The sequence below is a fragment of the Didymosphaeria variabile genome, assembly GCF_027946475.1.
Source record: "Didymosphaeria variabile strain IMI 356815 chromosome Unknown scaffold_4, whole genome shotgun sequence".
Classification (NCBI taxonomy): Eukaryota; Fungi; Ascomycota; class Dothideomycetes; order Pleosporales; family Didymosphaeriaceae; genus Didymosphaeria; species Didymosphaeria variabile.
The window spans coordinates 557,812-578,830 of record NW_026611623.1 but is presented as its reverse complement, the minus strand read 5'-3'; the positions used below and the strand labels follow the sequence as shown (position 1 = coordinate 578,830).

Below are 21,019 nucleotides of genomic sequence, written 5' to 3'. Positions count from 1 at the left end.
GGCTACTTACGTTAGAAACAGCAAAGCTGGTGCAGACGCAGGGTTTGTTGTTGAATGGGTCTATGTCATACGCGGGGCTAGAGTTGGATGGTGGGGCAAGCTTCAGCCCACCTTCACGCAAAACAACTGCTGTTCGGATCCTCATCGGAATGCAGGGGCAGGCAATTCGCATTGGAGGATTCGCAGTCATTCGTCAGATACACATAGTTATGATTTACAGCAACAACTTTTGTTCTTTTTAGTGAGGGCCATGATATTACTTCTTCCGCTTAATCAATCGATTGCGCCTTTACATCTTGACGACGCCTGGTACAACTTGACGCCCAAGTGAGATCTTCAATACCGCGGCTAGCCTGAGCCTGGGGTGACCTGATCCCTTGAAGCACGCGCAAATCTCTCTGTAGCGTGACGGTCCACTTTTCGATGTCTTGCGCGCGGCCGAGAGTGCAGGCGCGCGGAAGCCACAACAGCCTCTTCAACATCACAAGAGCCTCAAACCTTGATGGTAAGAATACGCCATTATCACCTAACTAAGGATAGACATGAAGGTACTATCGAAGCCTAATCTAATCGATTGCGCTGCCCATTCCCAAACGCCAAACTGCTACCGACCGGGTACAGTATGCAAGTGCGCTCTGCGCGTGAAACTCAAATTGTAACTCCAGTATGCTTGGCTTACGACCGATAATGCCTCGATATATTTACACGACTGGACCTGACTGCAAAGGAAATTCGTAGGCGGTAGTTGAGACTTTAAGCCTCCTCAGCCGAGTTAGTGAGGGAGAGGTAAGCGGTCCAAGCGATACCAATGGTGGAGACAAAGGGCTGGCATCAACTATTAGCATTCGCGAAAGGTGGGCATGGAAAAGATTCAACATACAATTTGGAGCTGAACAGGCATAACGCGGAAGTTGACGATCTGCACTGCGGGCCAGACCAGGTAGTTGGCTTTCAGAGACGGGATATAAATGTCCTGAAACTTGCGAGCGACGGCACGCTTACCACCGCCCTCTGCAACAGTCATAAAGGTGAAGAAACAGGCCAGACCTAGTGGAATTGTTAGCCGGGATCTCCGGTACGGGACCAAAGGTTCGACATACCGACTGGAGCGAACATCAGCTGGTCTAGAGCCATGCGCTTCAATGCGGGAACCATGGCAGAGGTCTTGGTGATGGGAAACGTCCTCGTGAGGAACCCGAACCACTTGTGTTGTATAGGTGCCATTAAAAAACCATATGACATGAATCGTGTCAGACGCTCAAAGTCAAATGGCGGAGGTAGCAACTTCGAGTCGGGGATGAGGTCGTGGTCTGATAAAGGGTTCCGCCTGTCCAATTCATGAATCTCGATCGCTAGGAAATCATCTTTGTCGCCCTTGCGCACTGCACGCTGCCGCACCGCGGTCAACGTCTGTGCTACTGTGTCCGCTATGCCTCCCAACACCTGCAGATATCAGCGACCATCCATATGTCCACAAGTTGTAGCGACGAAGGAAAAGCTAATTTAGCTCGAGAAAGCGAAAGAAGCAAAGTAGCGAATGTGTGCTGTTCCGTGAAGTAGGGGAAGGACGTACGGCGTTGGTGATCATAGTAGTAAGGACTGGTACATCCGTTAGTCAGAGTGCTTCAGTTGACGGGTGTATTATCGTACCTGGTCGCTGTGCATAGTAGGAATTAAATTTCCTCGTCAAGAGAGAAACGGCGGCCATCTGGAGGAGGAATACGGCGGCGTGAAGGAGTGGCTGCACGAGGGTCAGTTTCTGCGCACACGGGCGGCGGTTCGTGCGACTCACAATCTTGCCGTAGATCCAGCGCGAGTTTAGGTGGTATAGAAAGCGACGTCGAGTGCCTTCAATCATGATGGCTGCTGTACTGGGCTGGTCGGCGCAAGAGCCCCAGTGCGAATATCTGATGACGTTCGATTTATGATTTATGCGGGCCCGTGCTTATCTCGGCACAGTTATCCTATATCGCGATCTGTACTTCGTGAATGACACTCTCCTGGTTTGCGCAACGACGGGCGATGTGGAAGGCGGTTCAGCGGAGATGTGTGGTGTTAAAACAGGCGGCCTGGCGCATGGGGAAGATGTGTCAGTAGTTTCGGAGTCGTCTTTGATGCAAGGTTGCCCGCTGAGTGGCGGAGTCCAATCACGCGGAGAATAGCGACGTTCCCGATGACCCAGGGATGAGAACCACCGACCGCCATTCCGCTGCACACACGGGCACCTTGCAGCATCGGCGGGGCACCTCTACGGCTCGGACAATTCAGAAGCTAGATCAAAAGCTATCTTTAGTCGGTAATTGCACTCTCTTGGACCGAGTTTCTATTGGCCTCCGAAATGGAGATGCTCCATCAACGCCTGATGCACAATGAAATTGGACTCTGTATAGAAGTTTCCTAGGTCAACTCAGAGGGTCATACAATAGTGAGATTCTCATGGATGCTGGCCCACTGCGATTTTAAACTAATATAATAGGTACACCGTCAACTCTGCTCATACCTCGAACCCACGCTCTAGATGATGCCGTGGAACGTCCCTTGAACGCAGATGACTTTTCCACCCACTGCCTGCTTCTTGCTACTTCGTGATGGCTTGCTCGCAGTTCCAACCCATAACTTGGTGTAACCAATTATCCACGGATTGTGCGCTCTCTCGTCGATCGCGATCGATGTGATATTGGATCTGGACGTGATCGGAAGCTTGCGTTTCATAGTGTGGAAGTACCATCGCCCTCTTACTCGCCCCACCCACCTGTAATGCCAATGCGCCCGTACAATACCCGCTTCTGGACTAGCCAACAGGACCTCAGGTCCAAATGTCCCTCGAACGATGAAATCTGTGCAAGGAGGTAGCTCTGTGGTGCCGAAGAGGCTGCGATGTTTGAGATCAAAGCGCCGCAGGGTTGAGGGAATAGCTTCCCATGGCGAGAGATTGCTGGACCGAAGCCCAACGCGGTGTATGGTTCCTGCGGACGTACTCATGTAGTATACGATGCCACGGTGACAGGTAAGAGCAGTAATTCCGAGGCATGGATTGTAAAAGCCCGGCTTCGATCGTACAACAGGATTCATGTTAGAGTGCGCCAACTACACTGCACCTTGGCCGCTGTTAGTATCGAGTATGTAGATCCTGCCTTGCGTAGCGTCCGAGACCAGCACATGCGGAAGACGATTCAGCTCTCTCGGATTGAGGGATGAGAACGGCGGTGCCGGTGGAGGCAGGGGAAGTGTAGTAATTCCTCTTAAGCAGCCTGCATACGGTGCATCCACCAGTTTCCTTGCCTCCACCCATCCGTTTCCCGTTCCCCACCTCTTCAGGTCAAGAATCCAGATGCTGCATCGTCCTTTCCTTAGAGTCAATTCAATCCTGTGCGGTTTGACTAGCGTCTTCATCTCATCCTCGCTGGTGATGATCGCGTACCGCCAACGGTCTAACCTGGTCATTCCATGGCAGGATTTGACCCCTTCACCAAATTTGTGTAGCGTCTGCCATGCGCTGTTGTTACTCGGATCATTCCTTGTGGCTCTAGTATTGACCTCAAGACGGCGCAGTTCGGGTGGTTGTTGCATAGCGAGGAGCAAGTCGGTGCGCGAGTGTTGTATGATCTTGGAGACTGATGCTAGAGGTGGGAGATTGACGAGTGGAGTAACCCAAGGCCAGCGCGTGCTAGGCCCGTTGTTGCTCCTGAAAGACATAGCTGCGCGATGTTAGGACGGTATGTAGTGGAAAAGGATGGAGGTATTGAGGATGCAGAGAGATAGAGGAACTCTTGTTATGGTTGTCGTGTTGCGAGCGCTCTTACCAAAAGGAGCTCGATACTCAAGCAGGTACTTTCCTTCACAGCGCGAGAGTAAACGAAACAAGAATGGCGATGAGGAGTAGGCTCAACATCTTGCACCGCCCACACGTGGATAACCTTTTCCGTGTGCTTCTTTTTTAGTGACTAACAAGTCGGAGGAAATGAGGTTTTTGATGGTGCCTCATTTCCCATCACTCTGTCCAGAGAAAGGGACGGCTGCTAGGCGAGATCACAGTAATGCGTGGGCAAAGCGGAGGATAGTAATTGTTCTTCATCAATTTGGGATGCGTTCCGACACGGCAAACGAAGCAGTGACGGGGCAAGAGTGAGCGATCGGGGGAAAATACCACTTTCCAAGAAGTGTGGTACATTATATGCTTGCCTAGTCTGGTATAATTACCCGCATAATGCTACCAAAAGCAACGTCGAGCAGCCAGTCCGCTGCCAGGCGCGTCACCGGCGCGTTCTGCGTCAGAACCACGTCTTGGGCTTTGGGAGTACCTCAAGATACTGCCATGAGCTTGTTCTGCTCCTGCGCTAATGTCAATCCTTCGGGAGCTTGTCGGAAGAGCACAATCTCCGACTGTTTGAAATATCGTCGCGCGTCTATACAATGTTAGTTTGGTCATCGTTAATATACCTTGTAGACACATACCTTCGTCGATGAGGACTAGGCTGAGATAGTACCGCGTAGAGTACTTCTTATTTACCTCTCGGAACGTGGGGGTCAGGTCAAAACCGCCCAGGAACAGCCGGATTGGGATGGTTTCACCTAATTGCCTGTTAATGACCTTTCAGGTTCTCGCTTCACCAGAACCTACCCCTTGATGGCGAGCCGTCCATGATCTCGAAGCGCACCAGGGTTTCGCTCTCGTTATACTGATTGGGCGCCGCTCCCGTCGTTTCTCTTCGGATGATGGAAAGCTCCATGTGCTTGATCTTTAACCGCACCAACAAAAAATATATCCTCCCGACTATGACATCTTTAAGATGGTATTTCGACTTTGAGTATTCGAACTCAATGTGCAGACAGTCCTCAATGCCAACGTCCATCTTGATCGAGCTGTTCGTCTCTGGCGGTATCCGGTATGAGTATACCCAAAGATCCTTCTCTCTGACCACATCCGCCATACGACGTGATACTGTGACGCGCATGAAATAGCGTAGCTTGACGTTGATGCCATTGTAGGATTCGTACTGTTTCTCGACGTTCTTGAAGTTGAACTCGAAGGTTTGGGGATGTTGCAGCTCGCCCGGTGCTGCCAGTTCCTGACCTAGTGAAAGGAACTCGTGGTGATTTCCGCGGTCGAAGAACATCTCTGCATGCGGCATTCATTAGTACTGGCGCGTATAGATTGCGACGTGGGGATGATAGGCAGACGCACCAATTGTGCCGATGAATTGCACCTTGATGCCTGTGTGTTCTAGCCGCTTGCCATCTTTTGGCCTGATGGTGACCTGTCCCTTGACAGATTCTCCATCGAGGTATAGCGGCACCTTCTCTTTGCGATTCTTGTCGAGCTTCACGTCAACGGTCTGGCGGTCGTCCGAGTCCTCGAGGACAATATCGATGTCCACGGGTGTGGAGAAGAAGTATGACATGGCGGGCGCTTGGATGGGGCGCTCGGCACGCGGAGTGGATGGGCTGCGGCGTTGCGCAGTGGACCGGGGAGCTCACTGATGGTGTGGAGTTGATAGCCTACCCCAGCTACGCGGCAGGTGCTCTCGGCGGCTTAGTCATGCGACACCGCCCACACATTGCGTCCTGAGGCTGAACATGAGCCCCACTCCGGCACGATTGCATCACTGGCAGGGCTCAACCTCTGCCCAGGTGTGACCTCACTAGTCTTACACTCCAACTCACAGCGTGGTCTTCGCGCGCACGTCACCTCGACGCGAGTACAGAATGGTCACAGGACCATCTGCAGCTGTATACGCAGTCGTCGAACGGAGATAGGCTCACGCGCAGCCCTGTACTATAGTATTGCAGGCTGCAGGCGGTGTGCACGCGAGGACATGCATCTGTGAACTGGCCTCGTTTTCCGTTTCCCCGTTCCTCCGCTGCTATTCATGGTGCTTGCTAGCCCTGCTGCTAGAAGACATGGAAACCTCTCGCCGGTGCCCCTACATGACAAACTTGTGGGTGCTAGTCGGCCTTTACCTAGGCTCGCGTGACCCCCACGCGCCATTAGCCAACAGTGCCCTTTTCCTCTGCTCTGCTTCGCGGCGACCGGTGTAGCCGTCTTGTAACCCACCAGACGGAGACGAGCCCAATGTCCCGCAATATGCAGCGTGACACGCGCCCGCGCAAACGAGGGGACGATGCGCTGGCAGCAGTTGATGCGCCGTACCTGACGATGACGAGGATCATTGTGCGGGGAGCCAACCGCTGGCGGTGAGCGCCATCCCGCACTAGTCAACGCTGTGCCAATTTCCAAACGCCGACGAAGATGCCGACTCATCCAACTCGCACATTCCAGGACTTCCGGGCCACCGCTCCGGATTCCCCTGCGGCCCTGCTGATTCGTGTTGCAAGTCTGTGACTGGGCTCTCACTGTCCTGCGCCCGTGGGTCCCACCCTTGCCGTCATGCCCTCCGGCATCTTGACGTTTTTAAAGCCAGCACCAGGCCCGGCAATCTGGTTTGTCGTTTTCGATCTCCTTCATATTAGGCCTTCGCCCCTAGCAATATTGCCTCCGCAACGTTGAGCAGCCCTCCCGGTATAAGTTTGGCTTGCTTTGCCTTCTTTGCCTTCTTTGTCCTCCCCAGTACTGCGTGCTTCCCTTTTCGGCTTGTCACTGCAGACACTTGCACACGCCGTACTCTGTATCATCATGTTGCAAACTTTTGAACCCGCGCAATCGACTCCTCTCCACTATGCGGCCGCTCCCACGCCTCCTATGTCTACCACAGGAACGCCCTCGAATGCCTTATCATCATCAAATGCAAAGCCTGCGACAAACATGTCGATCAAACCCCAGCACAACATCCTCATCGTAACTGGGCCTGCGGGTTGCGGCAAAAGCACCGTCGCCAAATACCTTGCCGAGCGGTACGGGTTCCACTACATTGAGGGAGATGATGTATGTTGGCAACAAAAGCTTGTTCTGGGCAGTGTTAACATATGCGTAGTTCCACCCGCCTGCGAACATTGAGAAGATGTCCAAGGACATTCCCTTGACCGACGCCGATCGTTGGGACTGGCTCATCACTCTTCGCGATCAGGCTCTGAATCAGTTGAGATCAGGGGACCACGGAGTTGTCATCACTTGCAGCGCCCTGAAGAAGAAATACCGAGACGTCATCCGCACGGCGCGGTTGTACGATGAGGACCCCAACGCCAACGTGCGCTTCGTATACTTGAAGGCGAGCAAGGAGGTGTTGTTGCAGCGTGTTGGAGGACGCCAAGGGCATTACATGAAAGACACTATGGTGCTGAGCCAGCTTGCGGCACTTGAGGAGCCAGGCGAGGACGAAACCAGGAAACTCCACGACGTCGATATCATCGACGTATCCGGGTCACCCGAGGAGGTCGAGAATCTCGTGACCGCTGCCGTTGATAAGGCACTCGTTATTAGCTCATGACAATCACAGAGCTGGCTCGGACTTTCCCTACTCTTTCTCTCTGTCTTGGCCGCATTCCAAATGCGAAGGAAGCGTTGAACATATTGGGCGTCGGCATATTAGGTTGGGCGGAGAAATGGCGCAATGAGATATTATTATACCCCTGCGACAGGGATTCGGACACAGTGGTTGAATGGAGGGGTGCCTCCTAAACCGGACTTCTTCCGGAGACTTTAGCGAAGGATTTCATAGTGTCTGTATACGAGTATTCCTCACTACCAACATCAGGTAATATCTTCGAATACGAAGTATATTCAGTGCAGCTTCCCATACTTATGCCCAGCCTATTGACAAAGTACCTCAAACGCTGCACGTGAACTCCTCATCGACTCGGCTTGTCAGATTGATCAGACGAACAACACGTGCTCAGTGGGCGCGCACTGTCCTGCATCTCGGAAATCATGTTGTATGTTAATAATCAAGGTGAACACCTGCGATAAGGGTGAAAGTTCAGCTGCTAGCGCAAGAGCTGACCACAAATCACTTCAAAAGGAGCTGCTTCAAGGGCGAGCAAGCTAATGCGGCGCCAACATAAAATGTACCTCGGAACTAAGTGCACAGTGAACAACACTGAGAAAAAGTCTATACGACAGCGCTTATACCGATGTACCGTCACTGAGCGTTGACTGTGGGGATGCTCATAGTAGCGCTTCCCCAGGTTCGGCTCAAGCCAACACCATATTGGAAGTGCATTCGTTGTATGCTTCTACTGTTAGTATTACTAATTATACTCGCATTCATACAATCTGGAAAGCCTAACCTTTGATCAGCGGATGTTCTCACATATCGATCCAGCACTACACTTTGTTTTTTTGAGTTGTTCTTCGCATGCCATCATTCCTTCCTTCCAGATCCGGTTAGTCTATCTACCCCAGATGCATTACCCGTTATACCGAGCCAACGGCTACCTTCGGCGGTACGATGCTAACAAACATTCATGAATCCCGACGGCTTATGATCAGCGTCCTTTGCAAGCGATGTACCTGTCTCATTTTTCTTCACAAGCATTATGAAGACCGCCATGTCGCGAGAAGCCGCCCGCTTTCTCTGCCGTTCTGCGCTCGTGGGAAGGGCGCCAATTGCTCCCCGCACTGAAGCATGCACGCTGAATGTACAAAGAAGACGGTGGGATCAGAGAAGAGGATTCGTTGCAACACATCGGCTGAAAGTCGTGAAACCGTATATACTGGCGGACATCGGAGAGGGTCAGTAATGCTTGTTGGAGAATTCAGGTGAGGACTAATATGTGTAGGTATCACGGAATGTCAGGTAATTCAGTGGTTCGTCAAGCCTGGGGCTCGCGTCGAACAGTTCGATCCTATCTGCGAAGTACAGTCGGACAAAGCGTCTGTGGAGGTATGCAAATATCCCACGATCTCACGAAGATGTCTAACGAGGAGTAGATAACTTCGCGGTTCGATGGTGTAATCAAGAAGCTCTACTACGAGCCAGATGATATGGCTAAGGTCGGCAAGGCACGTACACTTTCTATGCATATCAGTGTCTGGAATACTAACCAGAGAAGCCTTTGGTAGATATCGATATCCAAAGCGAGATATCCGAAGCCGACGCAGCGGTCCTGGACAGCGCAGCAGGGAAACCAACAGAGGATGCCTCGAAGAAATCAGAACCGAGGGAGCAAGGTATAGAAGTGATGAGGAACGACACCGCTGCTGCTACAGGAAACGTACCAGCACAATCAGCACCATCTCTACCAGCCGAACACGTACAAGAAGAGTCGAAGCCTCGAAAACCGCCAGGGAAGCACGCCTCTCTCGCTACACCGGCGGTGCGTCACATGGTCAAGGCCGCAAACTTGAACATCGAGGACATAGAAGGGACGGGTAAAGAAGGTCGTGTTCTCAAGGAAGACGTACAAAGACACACCCAGTCTGCAAAGGCCGGAGCAGGCACTTCGGCACCACCAGCTGCGCCCGCGCAACAACTCGAAGACCGAACCCAACCGCTCACGCCAATACAATCTGCCATGTTCAAGAAAATGGCACTGTCGCTCTCAATACCGCATTTTCTGTACACCGACGGTGTAGATTTCACGTCCCTGAACACCATTCGCAAGAAGTACAACGCTTCTAGAGAGAAGTCGCAGCGTATCACTACGTTCCCTTTCACCGTGAAAGCTCTCTCGCTTGCATTGCAACAATATCCACTACTGAACGCGCACTTGGACACCCAAACAAATCCTGATAAACCGCAGTTGATTTACAAGGGCTCGCACAACATCGGTATCGCCGTGGATTCGCCAACCGGCCTTCTGGTTCCCGTCATCCGCAACGTACAATCCCTTTCCATCGAAGAAATTGCCGCAGAAATAGCTCGCTTGAGTGGTCTTGCACGCGACGGCAAGGTCTCCACAACTGATATGAAGGACGCGACAATCACCATAAGCAACATTGGCAGCATTGGTGGCGGTGTTGTAGCACCTGTCATCTCGACTCCACAGGTTGCAATCGTGGGCATAGGAAGGGCAAAAACAGTACCCGCTTGCGGAAAGGATGGGGAATTGATCAAAAAGGAGGAGTGCACGTTCAGTTGGAGTGCGGATCATAGGGTCATTGATGGAGCCACAGCAGCGAGGTGTGCGGAGGTCATGAAGGGTTATCTGGAAGATGTTGAAACGATGCTTATAAGACTGAGGTAAAACATGATCAAGCACCAAACTAGAAAATTGTATAGTAAACACAGCGACGATGATTACGATTCAAGACTAGACTCGCATACGTTCCGCATTATATAATTTGTGTCGAGATGCATAGGGCTGAAGCACCCCGCCAAAGCCCGCCGAAACCCCAAGCTAAGCTCCAGCTGCCCCACCTCGAATCGCGTGGGCATGTGCTTCCTACTCAAAGCCTCGCCGCTGTCGCATCCTTCGACCTCCGACCACATCTCATAGCAGGAGACTCCCATCACCGCAATGACCTCCATCGCGCCCTCGCAAACCCCGCTCTCCACCGCAACCACCGCTGCCGCATCCACACCCTCCACGAAACCCGACGACAACACCTTCACCTTTCCCCATCTACGCCTTCCCCCTTCTTCACCCTCCTCCAACCAAACCCCACAACCCTCTCCTCCCAACTCCTCTCTTGGTCCACCCTCATCCAATCCTACTGCCGCTTCCACCGCCTCTTCAGCCTCACCCTCGTCGACGCGCTCTCCACACCCTTATTCTCAAACACCTCCCTCGCCCGCAAACTCAGCTTGAAAGATGCGCGAACGGTCATAAACTGGATGGTGTCGTCCGAGGGCGGGAACCGCGCGGAGTGGATCACAGCGAGTGGGAGCGGGAAGGTGGCGAAGGGCGAGGAGGCGGGCAGAGCGTGGGTGTATTGGAAGAGGCCTGAGGAATGGGCTGCGGCGCTGGAGGAGTGGGTGGAGAGGACGGGGCAGAAGGGGACGGTGGTGACGCTGTATGAGATTGGGGAGAGCGATGCGACGCGGAGGGAGGAGTTTCATGGGATTGAGGGGGAGTTGTTGGCGAGGAGTTTGCAGGTGTGCGTGAAGAGGGGGAAGGCGCAGATTTTTGGGGCGGAGGGGAGCGAAGGTGTGAAGTTCTTCTGAGAATAAAGGGAGAGTACACACGATATCATATGCTAGCAAGGGAAGATCATGGGTGGAGAGAGCTGAATATGGAGAATTAATTGGAGAAATCAAAGGTATCAAGCTATGCATTCAACAATAACGCACAGTCGCTAATGCCGTCCAGTAAGATTCCATGACAACAAAGATAGCGCGCCGAAGCCGACTTGCGTAAGATACCCCCTTCATATGAATACAGGTTTCGAATTGTCCTGAGATGCTTTTGAAAAGTAGCCCATGTAGACGTGAATGTGTCGCTCAAAATTTGTGTCGCCTGTATGTCCGTGTATCAACGCCTGACGCTCAGTCTGATCATCATATCATAAACAAGTCCAAGCGATGTTGTTCTATACTCATCATCGCCTGCTGCGCGTCCTCAGAGTGGGAGTCCCCAGAACCCTATTTCTTAGAGACGTCCTCCTCTTTAAGCTCCCACTCAGGCTTCCAATGAATCTTCTGCGCCATAGCAACGTTGAGCAACCATTCAGTCGATACGATCCTAGGAATCATATCGTGTTTCTTTGCTAGCTCCCGGAATTTGGTCCACAACTTGACTTCCGTCTTTTGGAGTTCCGAGATGAGGTACAGCACATCGCCTTCGTCTTCCTCCAAATTCTGCGACACTTCCTTGGGCTGCGATTCGATCTTGCGCTTGGATGCTGTAACAGCTGTGGTGCGATTGTCCCACTTGAGGCACTTACCTCCATTGGCGGCGACGATGTCCTTGTACACATCGAATTTGGCCTTTTCCGTACAGAAGATCGTAAAGTCCTTGAGGAGCCGATGCTTGTTCTGCTTCGCGCGAGTGATGGCGTCGGAAAGGTCAACACCGTGCTGCTTCCTGAAATCACTATAGTCAAGTGGGTACTTCTTTGCATCAGGCAGCTTGTTGTGTTTGATAGCGTAGTCAAGATACTCGCTACCGACAAGCTGAGGGCCGTCTGCAAGAGCCGCGACGAACTTGAGGGTGCGAACGACCTTCGGCGCACAGAGCAGATCGACCTTTTTGGGTTCGTCCAAGATGAATAGACCGATTTCGCGCAGGCGTGCCTTGTCCTTCGATTCCTTGTCGCCGTCACCCTGCCATCGCTTGTCACCAGAGACGAGCATGCGATATTTGATAGGTGCAATCGGTCCTTTGCGAGCCTTTTTGCTCTTCTGTGCAGTTTCCTCGGTTTCTTCCTCCGTACTGGCGTCGTCGGCTTCGACTTCGTCGATGGAGCGCTTGCTTGCTGTAGACTCTCGACCTCCTTTCCGCTTCTCCTTGTCTACTATTTCATCTTCCTTCCGTCGCCGACCGCCATGGATAACCCCTCCTTTTCGCTTTGCCTCCTTCTGATACTTGTTGGCGTCCTCCATAACATCGTGGAGGTTTGATAAGGCGCGGTCTTTGGCCCCACGACTGCCCGTAGTCCCTGGAGTCTCGTTCTCCTTGCCATCGATACGACTTCGAGCAGGCGTTGCCACATCACCAGCGGTCTTCGTTCGCCTACCCGCTTTACCCGCCAGAGGAGTCTGCGCCTCGCCATCAGTATGTGATCGACTCACGCCTGCGGTCGTATTTGACATGGCTTCCGGCTCCTTCTTTCTACCCTTTGCGAAATACATCTTCTTCACTGCTTCCCGATTTATCTCTGTGGCGCCCAGGATGTCTCCCATGTTCATGCGCGGGGGAAAATACGTGTATCGTTCGCTTGTGAGGCTCTTCTCTTTGCAATCCGCATAACTGTCTTCCAACCAAAGGTGGTTGACGATGTTGACGCCCCATTCTTCCGCCGCCTCACATTTTTCGCTGTTCCTGTGCGCCGTAATGAGGTGCGTATTATCTTGCTTGAACGTCCTAGTGAATTCTGCGCCGAGAGCTTTGATCAGATTCTCGAGATAGACGCGCGCCTCTCCAGTATAGCTCGAGATGCTGATCTTATAGTCCTGGAAGTTACCAATCCCGGGCGGTGGTGGCCGCGGATAATGCATCATTCGACGCATCGGGTTGGTCCATTTATCGTGGGTGATCAGGAAATACAGCCAGCTCAAGTTGCCTACGTCTTTATTGGCTTGCGAGGCTTTGACGTATTCCTCACCCTTGCGGTAGTTGCAAACGTAGATGTCCGCTTGGGCGACGCTGTTGGTCATAGAGCCACCACCTGCCTTGATCATGCCTGTGAGAACATCTTTCAAATCTTTGTTCAAATTCAAATCTTCTCCTAGCATAACTTTCTTGCCGTCAAAAGCCTTGATTGCCCGCGGTTGCGCTAGATATGCAGGAGGTGATGCTGGAGGCCCAGCTGGTTCTGGATTCGTCGCATCTTTGATATCTGCGCTCGCGGTGGTGGGTGGAATAGCGCCAGCTTCTACGTTCATGATTTCTGGGTCGGGTAGCAGGTACGGTCGCTCGTTGACACGCCAGCCAACTTTTAGGCAGTCATTGAACCAATGAGGCAGAACGATCTTGATATTCAGCCTCTTCTTCACGGCCATTTCGCATCGGGGATCTTCCATGCTGAGCGCGATGAGATGTGTGGTCAGCTTTGACAGCTGGTTTCCATATTGGCCCCCCATTGCCAGCACTCCGCCAAAAATTGCTTCCTTGTCGCCCTCGGGTATGCCATCGCCACAGCATACCACCACATCGGACAAAAACAGCACAGGATCGGGGCTGTAGGTCCTGGGGTTCTTGATCTTGTTGATCCTCAGCGAGTCCTCCACCCACGCGGGTTTAACGACATGTATCATCAAATCGAGCGCGCGATAGTAGTCGGGGAAGTCGGTGGTTGCTGAGACGATGTAATCGAGCTCTTCAAGGCCTGTTATGCGCCCAACGTCGATGTCGAACGACTTCACTGTTCCGCCGCATTGTTCGATGTCCTGAGAAACCTGTAAAAAAAATCAGCTTGTCAATATAGATCCCAAGACGCGTCTAACGTACCTCGATAACGCGGTCTTGAGTGAGCGTCGTGGGAATGATCGTAAATGTGCAGCCTTCAAAGAGTGGCTGCGAGGCATCCATCATACTCGTGTCCGCCATTTCGCCAGTTGCATCCACAGTCACGCAGGCACAGTGGTCGAGGTGGTGGTGCAGCTGGTGCTGTTGATATTCGAAGAGCAATGCGCAGGCGCGTCTTAGCTTGGTCGCGCTCGCCGTCGCGCGTCACTCCCGCGGGCGCTTGCCAATTCACGTGACAGGCCCCACCAAAAGCGCTGCCCTCTCATCCCATCTTACATGCAGGATGCTATTCTCACGCTTCGCTCTGCATTCAGTGGAGTAAAAGGACACGAAGCGCACAGCTATCACTATTCATAGCAACTTTCAAAGACCTCTGATCCTCGTGAATGGTAAGGTACTGACCGTTGAGGACGCCCAGGATGTGGGGATTACCTCGGCCCGTCGCATAACAGTACGGCAGTTACTTGGCCTTCGATGAGCCTCATATAGTCTACCTTCGCGCTCTGTCTCAAACCTCCATTTCAATCTTAACGTTGTATTTGATTATTTTGCACAGCAAGCTAGAATCAGCACCCAGTTGATCGCTACCTTGGTCACCCCTGCGATCCTACCGGCAGCGGCCCGCATAGACCCTCAGGATGTCTTCGGAATTCTTCCGTATCGACGAGCATACTCTCGATGCTTCACATATCCGTGGTTTCCCTCGAACTACCTCCACACACCAAAATGAAGTTATGCAATTGGCGATCAAGCAGTACACGCCGCTGAACAATCCCCACCCTCAGCCTGGTGACATAACCATCATCTCCGCGCACGCGAATGCATTTCCCAAAGAACTTTATGAACCCCTTTGGGACGAATTACTCAAAATCTGTCAACAACACTCCTTCAAGATCCGCGGCATTTGGATAGCGGACGTCGTTCACCAAGGTCAAAGCAGCGTTCTCAATGAAGACAAGCTGGGGAACGATCCAGCATGGCTCGATCACAGTCGCGACCTTCTCCACATGGTCAACACCTTCCGCGATAAGATGCCTCGTCCTCTCATAGGTGTCGGCCACAGCATGGGCGGTTGTCAACTCGCGAACCTTGCCCTCATTCACCCACGACTCTTCGAGACCCTGATTCTCTTTGATCCAGTCATTCAGCGTCAGCTCTCCTTATCCGGAAACGTGGGCCCTGCGCATGCTTCCGCGAAACGGAGAGATCGATGGCCTTCCCGCGAAGATGCAGCTAAAAGCATGCTACGCAGCAAATTCTACCAGTCATGGGACAAACGCGTCTTCGAACGCTGGATTCAACACGGTCTCCGTGACCTGCCCACCTCGCTATACCCTACGTCTGATGCCACCCCCGGCCCTCTTCCTGCGGCTGTATCCAGCGACCCAAGCCTGACGCCAACACCACCACAGCCTAGAGAAGTGACATTGAAAACAACCAAACACCAGGAAGTCATGACTTTTCTCCGCCCTAACTTCGCCGCTCGCCCCGGCGTCGACTCCGAGCCTTCATCAGCTGAGTTTTCCGAAGCGAACCCTACCGCCATAAACCGCCGCACACATCCCGATCTTATTCTACTTCCAATGCCCCAAACGCCATTCTACCGTGGAGAGTCCATGCTTGTCTTCCGACAACTACCCTTCCTGCGTCCCTCAGTCCTTTACGTCTTTGGTAGCCTCAGCTTCCTGACACTTGATAAAAGGCAGATAGAGGAGAAAATGGAATTAACAGGCTCTGGACCCAGTGGCAGTGGCGGAGCGAAGGAAGGCAGGGTGGCGAACGTGATGGTTCAAGACGCGGGGCATTTGATTCCAATGGAGAAGGTGGAGGAAAGTGCGTTACATGCGGCAAGTTGGATTGGTAAGGAGATGGGAAGATTCTGGGATGGAGAACGGAGGACCGAAGCAGAGTGGCAAGGGAAGAAGGGTGTAGAACGAAGTCTGCTATCTGAACGATATGTGCAAGAGTTGGAAGGCATGGCGCCGAAGAAGGGTTCCAAGCTGTAGAGTGGAACGGAACAGCACTTTGGCCTATTCTTTAGCAACACTAGGAAAGCTGTTGTAGGTTTGAGTTATTTGACCGGAGGTCCCATTTCAACATTCCTACCACCCATCTCGCCTTCCCTCGTTCTCGCCCTGATCATAGGAGTTTTCTACTCCCTGACCGAACCTGTCGATATCCTGTCTCCCCTCGTTATAGTCGTTCTTGACATTGTCTCCCCACCGATCAACATCCTGCTCCGCATCCTGCCCCGCCCTCTCCACACCCCCAAACTTCTCACCAATCCATCCAGCCACCTTATCAATCCCGCCTCCAATATCAGAAGGGATATTCTCAACTCCCTGCACCGTGTTCTCCACACCTTGCTCAGCCCAGCGTGCAGCATTGCCCGGAGCGTCCTCAACAGCTTGCTCGTCGCGCTGGACGCGGTTCTCGAAGTTCTGCTCATCCTGGCGGAAGTCGTTCTCCATGTTATCTTTGCCCTGGCGGAAATTGTTCTCAGCGTCTTGCTCGTCGCGGCGGAAGTCGTCGCGTTCGTTATCGTAGGCTTGGTTGGCGCGGCCGTATTCGCCTTCTGTATTTGATTCAGCAATGCAACGCCGAAGACACATCGACATATCAAGGCAAACACTCACCAACTGCACCCGCAGCATAGCCCGCATTGCGAGCGAAGTCGTCGTCGTACTCGCGGTTGTTGTCACGGTCCCAGTTGTCAGACATCTTGTTTATCGAGAAGATCACTTTCTTTGTAGGTTCTTTGTAGGTTCCTGGATTACAACAGAGAAGGAAGCTCAGGGGCTTTTGAATCTAACGCGGGGCCACCCGCATGAACTGCCCCTCCAACGCCCGACCGCTCCTGACGTACCTGGTGGCACACGAGCAGGGGTCGCAACAAGGAAAGCTTCATTCCCGGCTAGTGAAGCTTCATCATTGGCCAAGGAAGCTTGTCTATGCAGTTGCGCCACTTATGGAGTGTTCTGGACGAATGGCTGTGTTTGAAGAGGGGCTGTGTTCCTAGCTAAGCTCTCCGGAGTGGGGCTTGTGTTCCGCGATCTGCGCGGACATCGATCACTGTGAAACAATCTTAGAATTCCTGAGGTAGCAGCAAGAAGGGTGAAAGAAGGGTTGACGATCATCCGTATACGCTCAGCGTGCATATACTCAGAAGTCTAGGACATTCCCCTAGGCATGGTCAAGCAACCAGACGGACAGTCCGTGCCGATTGTGTATCTAGTAGAACAATTTCGCAAGATCGTATGAGAAGCCGAGGTTGTCTCGAACGTGGAAAGCGGGTCTAGCCGTACTAGTTATCTCACAGCCGTCCTAGGCTATCCTTCCCACCTGAACCCATTTACCAGACCCAACCTTTGCTCATTTTCAGTGACTTTGGGCGAGTTGGTCCAGATCAAAGACAATTGATCGAGTTGCCGCCGAACATGCAAATCGCATGTGGATCCAGACATAACTTAGGGATCACATGGATGACCTGACGTAGTCCTTCGCCCATCTCAGGAATCAAAAGTCAATTATGAGAGATAACCAAAGTTGTCACAGAATTATGGGCACTTCAATTCAAATCCTGGGCTACCTCAGTGTAGTACACGTCACTTGAAATATGTGGAGTGTTATCGATCCAGTAGCTCGATTGTCCCTTCTAGACTATACAATCTTCTAGACTACATGACAGCCCGCCAGATGATATCTGTGCAGCAAGCTCACCTCTAGAGACCGAAGAAAGACATATCGTTAGACTCGTGGACCGGGACGGTGTGGCCAACGCCTGCAGCGCTGTAACCAACAAGCTGTGCGGTGTTCGAATCACCATCGCCATAGATAGTCTGCGTGTAGCCACTCTGAGGTACGTTGGACGCAGTCTTTGATGTGGTGAGGCCCAAGACGTTCGACCACTGCTTGAGCGATTCCTGGTCTGGAAATTGTAACCGTCAGTATTGCGCTTCGCATTGTGCGTATTGACAGGACTTACAGTTAGGGTAGCGAAGTGTGTTATCCGCAGTTCCGTGCCAGCTGTTGTCGGAAGTCAGTCACTGAACTCAACACCAGGAATCTTCAAGGGGTATGCGTACATTTGCATTCTGGGCCTGGTTCCATTGTATCCGGGGAAGTAGCCCCTTGTCGCATCACCCCACTGCTGTGCTGTCTTTGTAGTCTGTCCGTTGGCGCAGCTGTTGCTCCAGCCCGGGGGGTCCTGCGTGGCAGTGGCACCCTGAACGAAGAAGCAGCCGTCAGGTACGCCGCTGTACGCGGATGCAGCCTTGAACACATCTGGATAGGCACCAGCCATAACTTGGGTCATCATTGCGCCGGAAGAGGTTCCGGTTACGAAGACCTTCTCTGCGTCGCCGCCGTACTTTGAGATGGCGTATTTGACCATGTTTGCGACAGTTTGGGAGTCTCCACCGCCGTCGTGCGTGAGTGCTGTGGTACCGGTCAGATATACCTTTATTGATACTATCGTAGGACTACTTACTAGCAGTAGACGAAACATCGAAGCAGCCACCGCTCGATCTCGAGTTCGGGTAGATGATGATGAAACCCTTGGAATTGGCCAGTGGCTGGTACTTCGTTTCAGACGCGTATCCTGTAGCCGATCCCTGGCAATGGTGAATTGCGACGACGATCGGAGCAGGCTTCTTCAGGTTCGTCGGTACATAGACGTACATTCCCAGCTTCGTGGGGCCGGCGTTGAAGTCATTGACCTTGGTAGGAGCTTGCGCGCTACCCAGTGTCGCAAGGGCAGCAGTCGAGAGTACGGAGAGAAACTTCATCTTCGCAGAGGATGGCTTAAGACGTATGGTGGCTTGGAGTGCAGAAAGAGAACTTCTAGCTTGGCATTGAGGGACCGGATGCGGAGGTTATATAGTACTCTTGCATAGATGAAGGCGATAGAGGCGCAAAGCTTATTTGACATTGTATGCTGTGGCTGCTATTCTGGTGCTTTCACATGACCAGCGGATAATGAAGTTCGTCACTCGGTAATCAATTATAGATACCGACTTGCGCAGTGCGAAAACTGCGGGAACGATCCTAGTCGTGTGTGGGGAAGATCGCCGAGGCCGCAAGTCCTCCAGTGAAGGTGATTAGTGGTTCTTCATTGCTTTCCATGGCTCCACCATGTAGGAGACTCGCTTAATGTGATTATTTTGATCGGTGGTGCAGTCGTTGTTCGGGCCATCGGAAATTGTGTTGATGTTTAATGTAAAGCGGCTGAGGTGGTTAAATTCAACGTTAGTGTCCTCGTACATCTCCACAACGGATATGAATCGCCACTGGGAAAGACCTAGCACCCCTCAATCTCTTCTGTTTGGAAACTGCTCAATGTGGTCTCTTGGGGCATAACAATATTGAAAGTGGCTTGCAGCGCCGTAGAGGAAAGGTCATTATGATATGGTCTGGAAAGTTCGTAGCTCCGGTACACCTACACATCAAACATTATCATTTGGCATACATACGATTCAAGATAGATTCTATATGGCGCGGGATACATTGGTAGTGATACCCATTTCGGCATTGCGAACTGTTGGTTCTCCATTAATACTTCCAGTGGGACTCACGAAACTTGCGACTCCGGGAACAGATTTTTCCGATTTGTCCGAGAGTGATGAACGATCATTAGGATCCACCTCTTCAGACGTGATTCGTACTTCTTGTTGTTGCCAGATCTTCAATGGGATGTCATATTCTCCATTGATCTGTTCCTGGCTCTCAGAAGGACTAATGTCGATCGGGTGAGGGTCCTTTGGTTTCCTATCGTTGGTGTCTCTTGTCCGGCTCGTGAGATTTCCGTACGTTGAACGAAATTTACTCTGCCCAGTCGCCCTTCCTGACCGCGGATCCGAAGATTTGTTCCGAGAGTAGAAGTTACTCATGCCGAAGATGCGCTGTAACAGCGTCCATGTGAGTGGCAGATTCGCAGCTATGATAGCTGTGGACACTTCTCTAATGTACCAGTATATCCACTGCGTGCCGTACGGGGTACCCAAGGAATAGTATTTGCTCAAGGCAGCCGCCAATATTGTGAAGATACCAAGGGCAAAGACACAACAAAGCGTGAGCTTGCGCTTCCAAGGCAACTGAGAGCCGATGAGGACGGGCATTGGAAGTGCCACGATCATAACATCCGAAGACAGATTGAAGACAGCGTTTGTAATCATGTGGTTCGTTTCTGCCGAGCAATTCACTGTTCTCCGGTGTTAGCAGGACCTAAATGGGGCCGAGGTTGGTGGAGTACGTACGATTTGGCGCGGGAACCTTCCAATAGAAGTGAAACGGTCGACACCAGACGAACCACAGGATCTCCATCACAACGAAGCTGGCGCCCGTGTACCATGCCACGAACTTCACAAATCTGTTATGCCGCAAACTCATTCTGATGGACTATGTCAGTAGTATAAGCGGGAAATATTTTGAGCGACTTACGTCAAGCGAGAATACAAGATCAACAAGCAAGCCTTGACACTCCAAATGACTATCATCTGAAGGTGCTCGGTCACCAGCACGAGTTTCGAGCCGTACTCCCGTACTTTGATGTCCTCCGGTGTGAGGGTGATGTTCTCGGCGGGATCGATTAGATTGGTCGGAGTGTGGGTTTGAATGTTGATAACGGCTAGCAGTCCGGTATACACAAGCTGTAGTTCACTCGTTAGCACTGCCGTTACAATGTATCGATTGCGCAAGCTTACCATGAGGAACAACATCAGCCAATCGTCCGCCTGTAGAGCCTTGAATGACTTGAAGAGCGTCCGTCGGGAAAGACTACTTGGAGATCAGCGTCTGCACTGTGACGGCGTCGAACCTTCTGCGGGAGCAGTAGACTTACAACCGCGCACCAACAACCACCACCGTCAGGCCGTACCACGCCCACATCTCTGCTAAGACATCTGAAGCCATGTCGAGAGGGTGCCAACCCGTATGGGCAGAAGAAGGAGTGGAGTTGGTCGTCCTCAGGGAATGCAGACGTCGAGGGAACAAAGATGTCTTGCAGGCATCCTGCCTAGACGCAGGCAAGTCTAGCGACTTTTATTGAAGGGCTTAG

General features: G+C 52.2%; 9 protein-coding genes across 9 annotated transcripts; 3 read left to right on the top strand and 6 right to left on the bottom strand.

The window, feature by feature from the left end:
• Positions 1 to 753: 753 nt before the first annotated feature.
• On the bottom strand, positions 754 to 1,858 carry N0V89_005077 (uncharacterized protein; the record flags this gene model as incomplete). Its single annotated transcript, XM_056213856.1, has 6 exons — positions 754 to 825; positions 881 to 1,047; positions 1,101 to 1,443; positions 1,574 to 1,599; positions 1,651 to 1,741; positions 1,793 to 1,858. The coding sequence occupies 6 exons, from the start codon at positions 1,856 to 1,858 to the stop codon at positions 754 to 756; spliced, it is 765 nt and encodes a 254-aa protein (XP_056071123.1).
• A 2,444-nt stretch (positions 1,859 to 4,302) lies between these two features.
• Positions 4,303 to 5,402, bottom strand: vps26 (Vacuolar protein sorting-associated protein 26; the record flags this gene model as incomplete). The annotated part of the gene is made up of 4 exons (XM_056213855.1): positions 4,303 to 4,406; positions 4,456 to 4,572; positions 4,622 to 5,119; positions 5,186 to 5,402. The coding sequence occupies 4 exons, from the start codon at positions 5,400 to 5,402 to the stop codon at positions 4,303 to 4,305; spliced, it is 936 nt and encodes a 311-aa protein (XP_056071122.1).
• A 1,361-nt stretch (positions 5,403 to 6,763) lies between these two features.
• On the top strand, positions 6,764 to 7,385 carry N0V89_005075 (uncharacterized protein; the record flags this gene model as incomplete). Its single annotated transcript, XM_056213854.1, has 2 exons — positions 6,764 to 6,883; positions 6,933 to 7,385. 2 exons carry the CDS (start codon positions 6,764 to 6,766, stop codon positions 7,383 to 7,385), a joined length of 573 nt encoding a protein of 190 aa, XP_056071121.1.
• Positions 7,386 to 8,445: 1,060 nt separating this feature from the next.
• On the top strand, positions 8,446 to 11,003 carry N0V89_005074 (uncharacterized protein; the record flags this gene model as incomplete). The annotated part of the gene is made up of 5 exons (XM_056213853.1): positions 8,446 to 8,629; positions 8,677 to 8,780; positions 8,828 to 8,903; positions 8,945 to 10,079; positions 10,199 to 11,003. 5 exons carry the CDS (start codon positions 8,446 to 8,448, stop codon positions 11,001 to 11,003), a joined length of 2,304 nt encoding a protein of 767 aa, XP_056071120.1.
• A 417-nt stretch (positions 11,004 to 11,420) lies between these two features.
• ESC4 (regulator of Ty1 Transposition) lies at positions 11,421 to 14,046 on the bottom strand (the record flags this gene model as incomplete). Its single annotated transcript, XM_056213852.1, has 2 exons — positions 11,421 to 13,895; positions 13,948 to 14,046. The coding sequence occupies 2 exons, from the start codon at positions 14,044 to 14,046 to the stop codon at positions 11,421 to 11,423; spliced, it is 2,574 nt and encodes an 857-aa protein (XP_056071119.1).
• Positions 14,047 to 14,603: 557 nt separating this feature from the next.
• N0V89_005072 (uncharacterized protein) lies at positions 14,604 to 15,971 on the top strand (the record flags this gene model as incomplete). Its single annotated transcript, XM_056213851.1, has 1 exon — positions 14,604 to 15,971. The coding sequence occupies one exon, from the start codon at positions 14,604 to 14,606 to the stop codon at positions 15,969 to 15,971; it is 1,368 nt and encodes a 455-aa protein (XP_056071118.1).
• Positions 15,972 to 16,067: 96 nt separating this feature from the next.
• Positions 16,068 to 16,686, bottom strand: N0V89_005071 (uncharacterized protein; the record flags this gene model as incomplete). The annotated part of the gene is made up of 2 exons (XM_056213850.1): positions 16,068 to 16,540; positions 16,602 to 16,686. The coding sequence occupies 2 exons, from the start codon at positions 16,684 to 16,686 to the stop codon at positions 16,068 to 16,070; spliced, it is 558 nt and encodes a 185-aa protein (XP_056071117.1).
• A 1,001-nt stretch (positions 16,687 to 17,687) lies between these two features.
• N0V89_005070 (uncharacterized protein) lies at positions 17,688 to 18,752 on the bottom strand (the record flags this gene model as incomplete). Its single annotated transcript, XM_056213849.1, has 4 exons — positions 17,688 to 17,893; positions 17,951 to 17,991; positions 18,051 to 18,402; positions 18,455 to 18,752. The coding sequence occupies 4 exons, from the start codon at positions 18,750 to 18,752 to the stop codon at positions 17,688 to 17,690; spliced, it is 897 nt and encodes a 298-aa protein (XP_056071116.1).
• A 699-nt stretch (positions 18,753 to 19,451) lies between these two features.
• On the bottom strand, positions 19,452 to 20,874 carry N0V89_005069 (uncharacterized protein; the record flags this gene model as incomplete). The annotated part of the gene is made up of 5 exons (XM_056213848.1): positions 19,452 to 20,164; positions 20,220 to 20,353; positions 20,404 to 20,612; positions 20,667 to 20,739; positions 20,804 to 20,874. The coding sequence occupies 5 exons, from the start codon at positions 20,872 to 20,874 to the stop codon at positions 19,452 to 19,454; spliced, it is 1,200 nt and encodes a 399-aa protein (XP_056071115.1).
• Positions 20,875 to 21,019: the final 145 nt, after the last annotated feature.